This window comes from Carex rostrata, chromosome 22, assembly GCF_964058835.1.
Source record: "Carex rostrata chromosome 22, lpCarRost1.2, whole genome shotgun sequence".
Taxonomy (NCBI): Eukaryota; Viridiplantae; Streptophyta; class Magnoliopsida; order Poales; family Cyperaceae; genus Carex; species Carex rostrata.
In genome coordinates this window covers 4,266,568-4,276,476 of record NC_135939.1, presented here as the reverse complement: position 1 = coordinate 4,276,476, position 9,909 = coordinate 4,266,568, and the positions used below count along the sequence as shown (strand labels likewise).

Genomic DNA, 9,909 nt, shown 5'->3' with positions numbered 1-9,909 from the left:
TTCAACCGTTCTCCACCTCTTAAAGCCAAATGAGGAGTAAAATGGAGTAACATTTGAGTTAATCTGGACTTCACCTCTTAAGGTGGAGTAATTTAATCCACCTGTTCTATAGTTAGAGTAACATTATATTATAACTTTCTCTCTCTTCATGAGTTTTTTCCACCAAACTCTAATCAAACATGATTATTTTAATCTACCTTAGTTCGAAGTAAGAAATTTAATCTGAATTAACTTTACTCCACAACCAAACATGACCTATATAGAGATTAAACCTTCAATTCATGAGACATTATTAACAAAAGATGAGTATATATTGTCTTCTCTCTAATCTAAAATTTATCCTCTGTTGATATAGCACTAGTAGGTTACAGTCTACAATACATGTTCCTTTTAAATTCATCCAACAATTGAGGGTTATTTTGCAATTGTTTAAAATAGAGAGCCAATTTGCAAGTATGGATAATTTAAGGTTTCCGGCTTCTTCTTCTTCTTCTTTTAAATCATGGGTTTGGGATCAAACCATCCAACACACTTTCAAATCCGTATGTATAGAAAATTTTCCTACTTTGTAGGTTTGAAAACCATAACCTCTCACATGGAAACCATGTGCATTTGTCACTAGATCAAATGCAGGTTCTTAGATTTTCAGCTTCTTTTATCGCAAATTTCACAAAAACAAAAATTTAAACTGCATGTCAAATAACTAGAATAAAATTCTGGAGTTTCTTTATCTCAATCCTACTAGAATTAGATTTACAGTATGACTCAAATCTAGTTCGCAACCAAATTATATATTAATCAAATAGACATCCAGGCCTCATTGACTTCGGTTACATAAGCTTTTAAATAAGCAAATTTATTACTGTTCTAATAAAAAGTTCATAACAGGGAGCCTAGAAATGACGGTGTCTCAATAAAGATATCTCATTGTGGAGTTTGCTATGCTGATATTCACTGGACAAGAAATAATTTTGGCGATACCAAGTATCCCTTGGTGCCTGGGTAACTCAACATTTCTTATCTTTGTTTATCCTTTTAGCATTATTTATGTACTTAATGTTGATTTTCGATTTGTAATTTTAACAAGCTCATTCTGACTGTTTATCCATCAAGTGACCTCTCATTTCTCATGGGGTACAGCAATGTGTCAGTTGGGTTCAGTACTGGTACATCGTTTTTTCTTAGTAATGTGCCAGTACTGGTACATCTTCTTTTTTTTTTTTACAGGTTCTGGGTACAGCTAGCTGTTCCAAAATTATAATAAAACATTGTGTTAGCTGTATGATACTTTGTTGAGAGATATAGTTAGTGTAACACTTTATATATTTTTTTTTTCTCAATATAAAGGATAGAAAAGAAAGAAGACAAAATTTGATGTTGCTGGTTTTCAAAAAGAAAATTCTAAAATTCTTTACTTCCTCATTTATTTTAGGCATGAAATTGTCGGTGTTGTCACTGAGGTCGGATCTGACATGGCACGATTCAAGGTAGGGGACCACGTGGGAGTAGGAGTGTATGTCGATTCTTGTAGAGCCTGTGAATACTGCAATGAGAGAAGAGAGATTTATTGTGAAAAAGGTTTAGTGCCGACATTCAATGGCCTTGACAAGGATGGTACAGTCACAAAAGGAGGTTACTCCTCGAATATAGTGGTACATGAGAGGTACATATTTTTCCATAGTTGGTATAGTTTATGTTGATTATTGTTTATATATAGTCTGGAGCACAGACACTGTCATGATTTTATCTTCAATCCAGTCAACCAATACTCACTTTCAAGTTATACTTTGGTAACTGGTATCAGTCAGTACCTGAATCCATGCTTCTTCAAGCAAAATCACCAAGTAAATTTCACAATTCTTCTTTCATTATGGTATCTCATAGATACTGTCACAAGATACCTGATGGATATCCCATGGAAAAAGCAGCACCTTTACTATGCACAGGACTTCAGTTTACACTCCAATGATGAAGCACAACATGAACCAACCTGGTAAATCTCTGGGAGTAATTGGTCTAGGCGGGTTAGGCCACATGGCTGTTAAAATTGCAAAGGCATTTGGCTTGATAGTTACAGTGATTAGTACAAGCGAGTCGAAGAGAGATGAGGCACTTAATCTGCTTGGAGCAGATAAATTTATTCTCTCCAAAGACCATGACCAGATGACAGTATGTACTCATAAATGAACAATGGTATTAAATTTACATCACCATTTTTAGTTCCTTCTTTTAAATATCTTTCTTTTCTTTTCTTTTTCTTTGTTGTAGTCTGCAGTAAAATCTCTCGACTTTATTATCGACACAGCATCGGGGGATCACCAGTTTGATCCATACCTTTCTCTACTTAAAATTGATGGTCTTATGGTTCTTGTTGGCTTCCCAAGTGAAATCAAAATTAGTCCATTCTTTCTTAACTTTGGTAAACTTTCTTATTTATGAAAGAAAAGGATAATTTTAATAAATCACTTCACCTTTATAAGCAATTAGTCCCGAACAAAAGAACTAAAACACTGGCAAAAAAAAAAAATTGTGTGCAACATTTTCAAATTAATAGAAGTTTAAATGAACTGATAAATGTATTTAACTAAACTTAATCACGATACAATTTGGTAGGTTCAAGATGCATTGCAGGAAGTGTGACCGATGGTACAAAGGAGACAGAAGAGATGATTGATTTTTGTGCAAAAAATAAAATTTATCCAGAAGTGGAGATCATAAAAATAGACTATATCAATCAGGCACTTGATAGGCTCACCAAAAGTGATGTCAAGTACCGGTTTGTGATAGATATTGAGAACTCTCTCAATTGATGTTACATGCTCTTTTAAGGGATTCTATATAAAGTAGTTGTGCCTTAAAATTACTGCTTGTTTAATTACTTTGTTGCCTATTTTTGCCTTCTATCGGTTTCTTCAATATTACTTTTCTGTCTTCTATTATTATGAATAAATATCTTTCCCTTCTATACAATGCTTTTCTTCTACTTTAATACATTTAGAACATAAAAAGGTGAAATGTTGAATAAGCATTTTGAAGGTAATAAGGAAATTCAGCAGTTATCCTGCACCTAAAGAAAAGATGGTTCGCCACTGCTTTCTTGTTTAAATCCAACGGAAAGCAACTAGTTGAATTAACAGAGATTGTTCTCAACTGAAATTGAATTATAGAGTACCAAAATGACACGAAGAACCCAGAACAAGCTTAAAAGCAACAACCTGAATGCTGGAAGCCTAACTCGACCCGAACTGATTTGAAACAAAAATGAACCATGCCCAGTATGATACTCAACTCCTGAAGCAGAAATTAAATGAAGCCTAACTTATAAAATCTGTACTTCAGCAGAAAATCCGTATGATAATTAACTACAAAATTTGGATCTACATAAAAACAGAACTACTTGAATCAGAACCATTAGCTGACCATAAAATTACTGTATCAATATCAGAACTCTGTGGAATCCTATCCTTATGTAGTCATAAAATCATAAAATGGCCTGACAGAAAGAAGAAAAAAAAAAATCAAAGAATCAGGGAAATCCGTACAAGCCTTGACTCGTTGAAAAAATTACAAAAAACATACTATACTAAATTTTTTTTTCAAAATTAGAAAGAAAAACAACAAAAGAAACACCCTACCAACTACAATTGAGCAGCAAGGATCTCATTCCAGGTATCAGGTATACCCGGCAAACACCAATGCAAGCAATCCTGTACCCCTCGTGCTGCATTAATACTATACTTTGAGATATGTCCTTCATCTCTTAACCGAGAAAGTCCTGTTATATCCAATAGCCTAACCCTAGTACCCTTAATCGCCCCCTCGGCATCAGGATCCTCTGAAGAATCATTACTGACAACATAACCACGTGACAATGGATTATTATTATCACACCTGCCCCCAGAATCCCATTCCCCATTAAAAAAATGCCTAGGCGACAGTGTTCTCAGAAAAACCTTCACCTTTGGATGATGTGGCAACTCATTATCTAACCACTTGACAATACTATGTATAGTAAAGTTCTTTGCCTTCCATATCAAAGCTAACCTTCTGTCATTATTAGGAGACCCATTGATGTACATATCCCATTTGTTGCTGTTCATCTTACCACGATTCCAGTGGTGACCTGTGTTGAGAACCAGCACATCAAATCTATGGAGATTTTCCCTTAGAAAAGAGGGTGCTCGGTCGAGGTGCATGGCATATCGTGTACGGGGGTTGGAGATGTCTAGCGGCTCCAAGTCACACAAGGTGGAGGACCAGTAGTAGAGAATTGTGGTGTTTGTCGAACGGAAATGATAGGCCCACCCGTTTGGTCTCTTAGCACCACGTGGTTGGGTGAAACCATAGGTACTTTTACCAACATCTACCACATCAGCTTTGTCATCGCCACCTGTGACCATGCACATCATGGACTGAAACATTTGTCGGCCTAAAGAGTCACCGACATAGGCAATGACCTTGTCCTGCATTCTGACGATTCATCAAAATTAGATGCAGTCCCGACTTTCAATCCCTTAATTTGATGTTCTTTTATGTTATCATGATTCGCTAATAAACAATTTTGTTTATCATGTCATGTCACTTGGCTCCTACATGACCTTGTTACTGTATAAAACAAAGATATTCTTTCTTTTTCAATGAAATAATAGAACATTTTGATCTCTCCTAGATCTTTTGAATTGTGCAGCATACCATTTTACGCCTGATTCCGCCACAAAAAATTGTAGGCAATGAACCAATGAAAAAAAAAACCAAAAAAACAGATGTCTACCTTTTAAGGAAGTTGGGCCCATCAAACTCAGGCATATCACAGCCCTCAGGCTGCCACCTGAATTTCTCATAGGAGAACTCTTTTCGCTGAGTCAACCTACAAGCCCAACCCTCAGAGAGCCACCGTTTGCACCCCAAACCTGAATAGAGGGGCCTTCTCTCATCTGCTATCCATCTCCCCTTGCCATAGTTGCATTCTGCATACATTTAGATCCAGAAAATCTCATGTTAGGAAAAACATGCCATACAAACTACACTAATCACATGTTTGGGGCTTATAATTTGCATGACCTAACAATACTTTCTTTCTTCTTCTTCTTTTTTTTTTTTGTATTGGGCATGTACAGCAGTAGGTATCAAAGTTTGTTGTGATTCTATTTCCTTTTCTCTTTTATTGGACCATTCGTATTGCGTATATCCACATAAAGTTCACTGCTGTAAAACATAACAAAATATACCCTTCTTTTCTAAAGCAGATCCTTCTTCAATATTACCAGCCTCGGAAGTTTGTTTCGCCACAGGATTTGAACCAGTTGGAGGCAATGCATGTACGTCATCTACCAGCCTAATTACAGGGGCTGCAAGGCTTTCTTCGCTTGGGAAATCTTCCTCTGCAGATGGATGCTGGTGCAAGTACTTGGTATGATCTACAAGAATAAAACAAAAATTAAGTGAAGTTCCAACACAAATGTAGAAATAATATTAATAAGCACTTAATACAATGCCATGCATTATAAATGGTCAGATATTCTTTATACTTTGCCCTTCTTAAAACATCCTTTACTGAAACTTCTGAAAAACCACAAGTATCAGGTGTAGGTCTTGCATTACATTTTTTTTAATTCAAATGTAGTAGCAAGAAACAAATAAAAAACCTGGACGAAATAGAGACAAAGAATCAGGATGTAAAATGAGAACAGAAGGGCGCGAGGCTTTGTCCCATCCCCAAATAATGCATGCCGTAAAAATAACAATTATAAAAAGCTTGATCTGTTTGCTTTTCATTCCATTTAAGTTCCAGAGCTTCATCCCTCTATTCAAGGTTCTGCTTCTGTTATGGCCTGAGACACTCCTAGTTAGAACCATGCACACATAGTCAGGTTGTAACTTGCAAGGATTGATCTGCACAATCAAGAAAAAAACAAATAACTGGCACATTAATTGGGTAACACTTCAACTGGATTCCGTTATTAATTTCTGTGTTGCTTTTCATGAGAACTTGTGTGATTCAGTTTTTTTAAGCTCAACTAAGTACCACTACCGATATATACTGGCAAAAGAAAACAAACATGAAGATTCTCCCAACCAACAGATTCTAGGCTCTGAGACAGAATGTGTCAAATTCACTTAAAATTAACTCAAATCGGTGCCCAATTTACAATTAATTACACAAACCTTCAAACAGAATTATTAATTTTCTTTAAAGGATCATGAAGAAATTAATGGCCAGCATTCCTTGTGAAGTGCCTTACTTAAACTTAGCACCTTCTACCATAGAATTTGCGTTGCTACCATGGTTTGGAAAATTCGTCTATTCGAAACGATAATTCGGCGATTTCCCAAACCACTGGACAAAAGCGTGTTGAGCGAAAAAATGCTTAAATCGGAAGAGAATCACCTTATGTTACGCCGATTTGAGAGCGACAGTGAGAGACGAGAGCGAGGACGAGAGAGATCTTAGTGCCTTTGTTTTGTGCGGTCGCATCTTTTTCCTAAATTTCTTTTTTCTTTCAATTTTTTTATGGGAGTTCGACAGGCATAGCCGCATAGGAACCAATATTTTTATTTATTTTGTTTAATCATAAGAGGGAATAAATGTTTGGTAACTAGATTTGTACGGTCAACTGACTTACACGGTTCACCGCTAAGTTCGGGTAATGATTTTAACAGAGTAGTTTTAGCTTCATGCAGCGCACGAACCATATGCAGCACTGTTTTGATTATAAAGTCTGTGCGCTGCATGAAGCCAAAACTTCTCTGTTCAAACCTTTACTCCTAAGTTCTGCTCGGAAACTATAATTAGAGAGGGAGACTTATGTACTCTGTGGATGGATCCCGGGGAGCCAAGCGTGTAGTGATTTTATGTACCGTATTCAAAATTGCCATAATGACCCGCTGTGCGAAACTGTTACAGAAACAAAAAACAGAGAAATAGAATTATAAGCTTATTAAATGTGTGAGCCTGTGAGGGACTGAGGGGTTTCCGGACTTGTACTCTTCATGAATGATTTATGAACAAAATTTGTGAATGATTTGGATCATAAATTTAGGATGGGACAGGTTTAATTTGTTGCTTATCATTAGTAACATTTCTATTTTGACAATTGATTATAGTTGTAAAAAATGATTTATTCGCACATTAATCATTTAATCAATTTCAGTTCTGATATTCGATAAATATAGCAACATATTCTATTTATATTATTCTTTTTCAATTTTACATCCTTAGAATTTTCACTTCTCTGAAATCTACTTTAAAATTTATTTATTTTACTGAAACTGTTACTTACAATTGTCATATCACGTTCCTCTGGAACTAGCCTCTTTCTAGTTATGGAAGATACTTCTATATAGTCAGGGGCAGATTCAGCATGTAACAAGGAGGAGGGGGCAGTCGCCTCCTCCTGAATTTTGAGTTTTACTGGTGATTTATTAGTACTTATTGACTTTGTCTCTCTCTAGAAAAATTTTTGTCCCCCTCTGGATGTTTGATTTGTAATTCGAGTTAAATTTAGTATTATAATTGATAATTAGAATTATAAGTTAAAGCATCAGAAATTACAAGTCAGAGTTTTGAAAAATATAAGTCAAAGTATTATTTTTTCATTGAGTATCCAATTAGTTAATAGGTTTAAATCCGATTCAATATTTTTTTGCCCCCTAACGAAAATTCTAGATCCGCTCGTAGAATATAGTTTTAATAAAAATTAATGAATTTCTCCACTATTATTCAAAAATACAATTATCATATCACCAAATAGAAGATTTAGAATTCAAATGTACTTTTTAAACAATCGCGACATACCCTCTACTAATATATAATTAATTTAACAATTATGTCTTCACCAATTTTAAACTATTTTTTTCTCTACAATTCACCAATATTAATTTGTGAGGTTAATTTTAATATTGTAATGAAAGGTTAAGATGCGTGACAACAGATAGTTCAATCAGTTTGAAAACCGTTGAAAATAATTTCTACTTTTAAAATCCGATAAGTGAAATGTAATATATATTATACTTGAAGAATAATAAAATTTAATGCAAGTTCTATCATTGATTAAACAACAAATTTCTATTCACAGCATCGTACCAATATCCGCGATAAATTAGCGAATAATTCGCGTTTTATTAATTTTTTTTACGTTTCTGAACCGAACTCTGAATAAAACGCAAAAAACGTATAATCATTTTATTTGCAAATAAAACGTAAATCACTAATTATTCATCAGAAAAACGCAAAAAAAAAACATGATTTTTTTTTTTGCTTCCTTTGTACCAAATCATTTCTAAATTATATCTAAATTCTATCCGAATCACGAACTTTTGATCCCGCTAAATCAAATCCAAACTATTCATTTGTGACTGTGATTCAGATTTCAGAGCACCAACATCACCAAATAGCATTTGGGTTCCCCACCCAAGGTACAATTTTGAAACTCCTTTACCTGTTCGAACGAATCACTGTTCACGTGGGAAAAAAAAATTCAGTTCAATTGAATTTTTTTTTTCCCACGAAAACAATGTTTTTCAGTTCAATTCCCGTGCCCAAGCCCATTCCTATTTGTCGGCCGAACAGGCTCTTATAGAAGATCAAATCTGCCACGGGAGTACGGGACCTTTTAGAGCCACAAAAAAAGAAAAGGAAAAAAACAAAGAACAAGTCGGCGCCAAAAATTTCAAACAAATAGTTTATTCTGCATTGACTTAACCCTAGATCTAAACAAATCTGGTTGGGAAAAAAAAATTCCTAGATCTAAACTTAAAAATGACTTAATCCATCTGCCGATAGCAAAAGTTTCAAACAAATAGTTCATTCTACAATCCAACTAAAACCAAACAAAAGTTGCAAAATCACAACTAAGTGTCAACAAAAACTTTATTCCTATCGTATTTATGGATAAGCAATTTAATAGATATGATGAGCTAAAAAAAAAAATTTGTGAGCTTATCCGGGTTAAGAATATGAACAAGAACTATTTTTAATTATTAAATATTAAATTATATATGATAATATTTTGTTTCTACATATAATATATTTTTATAATTATGATTAGATTGATTTATAAAATATTTTGTATTTAGTCATTTATAATAAAATTGATTTATCAAATATTTTATATAGTTTTTTTAATAGTAATTTATGACAAAATTGATTTATACCATATTTTACATTATTTTATTAATAATTTATATATTTTAAAATAATGGGATAAAAAAAAAGTTGTATATTTTATCATATTGCGTACATGATGTGTTCAATACATTTATTTATTTGTTATATTTTTAATTGAATAATATAAACCATCAATTTATTCAACAATTATCCATTATTTCGTTAATGGTTATTTTAATAGACAAAGGTAAACTATAAGTAAAACTAATACTTAACTAGTAAGAGATAAAATATAGATAAAATTAATTTTATACGGGTATAGATATAAAAATATCTCAACCTGTATCGTATTTATTGACATCCCTAATCGCAACTAAAAGAAAAAACAAATCAACACATTTAAGTATTGAGAATTTCCACGCTTAGAATGGCACCTCTTAGAAAAGGAAATTAGTCGTATAGTTACGGTATGTGTGTTGATCACGTGACGTGACTCGTGTGTCATGTCATATGATTGTTCACCACTCTCTTAATCATGTCACGTGATCAATTGTTTTTAACATTATTTCTTAATTATAATATATTCTTTAAAATTTCTTATTTTTTATACATTTTGTTATTATTTTCTATGATATAACTATTCGCTTGATGTAGTTGTCATTTACTATTTTAGTCACGTTACGTAAAAAAAAAAAAATTAATCACATCAAAATCACAACATATTAGTCATATCACATTACGTTACGCGTGACATGATCAAATCACAACGTATTAGTCATGTCATGTCAAGTTTTTCTTTCTCT

General features: G+C 33.5%; 1 protein-coding gene and 1 pseudogene across 4 annotated transcripts; one reads left to right on the top strand and one right to left on the bottom strand.

Annotated features, from left to right (window-relative positions):
* The first annotated feature begins 874 nt into the window (after positions 1-874).
* Positions 875-3,623, top strand: LOC144573742 (putative cinnamyl alcohol dehydrogenase 1; annotated as a pseudogene). The gene is made up of 5 exons (XR_013518076.1): positions 875-1,002; positions 1,433-1,663; positions 1,885-2,169; positions 2,269-2,419; positions 2,614-3,623. The product of XR_013518076.1 is annotated as a putative cinnamyl alcohol dehydrogenase 1 (transcript).
* On the bottom strand, positions 3,398-6,612 carry LOC144573833 (protein trichome birefringence-like 14). 3 transcript variants are annotated; one of them, XM_078323591.1, is made up of 5 exons: positions 6,389-6,612; positions 5,646-5,892; positions 5,229-5,417; positions 4,772-4,967; positions 3,398-4,470 (listed from the first exon to the last, which is right to left on the bottom strand). In XM_078323591.1, exons 2-5 carry the CDS (start codon positions 5,854-5,856, stop codon positions 3,639-3,641), a joined length of 1,428 nt encoding a protein of 475 aa, XP_078179717.1. In that variant the 5' UTR covers positions 5,857-5,892; positions 6,389-6,612; the 3' UTR covers positions 3,398-3,638. The 3 variants fall into 3 exon arrangements, with proteins under 3 accessions (XP_078179717.1, XP_078179716.1, XP_078179715.1); XM_078323590.1 differs by lacking the exon at positions 6,389-6,612 and adding an exon at positions 6,166-6,182; XM_078323589.1 differs by lacking the exon at positions 6,389-6,612 and having other exon boundaries at positions 5,646-6,059.
* Between the last annotated feature and the right edge of the window lie 3,297 nt (positions 6,613-9,909).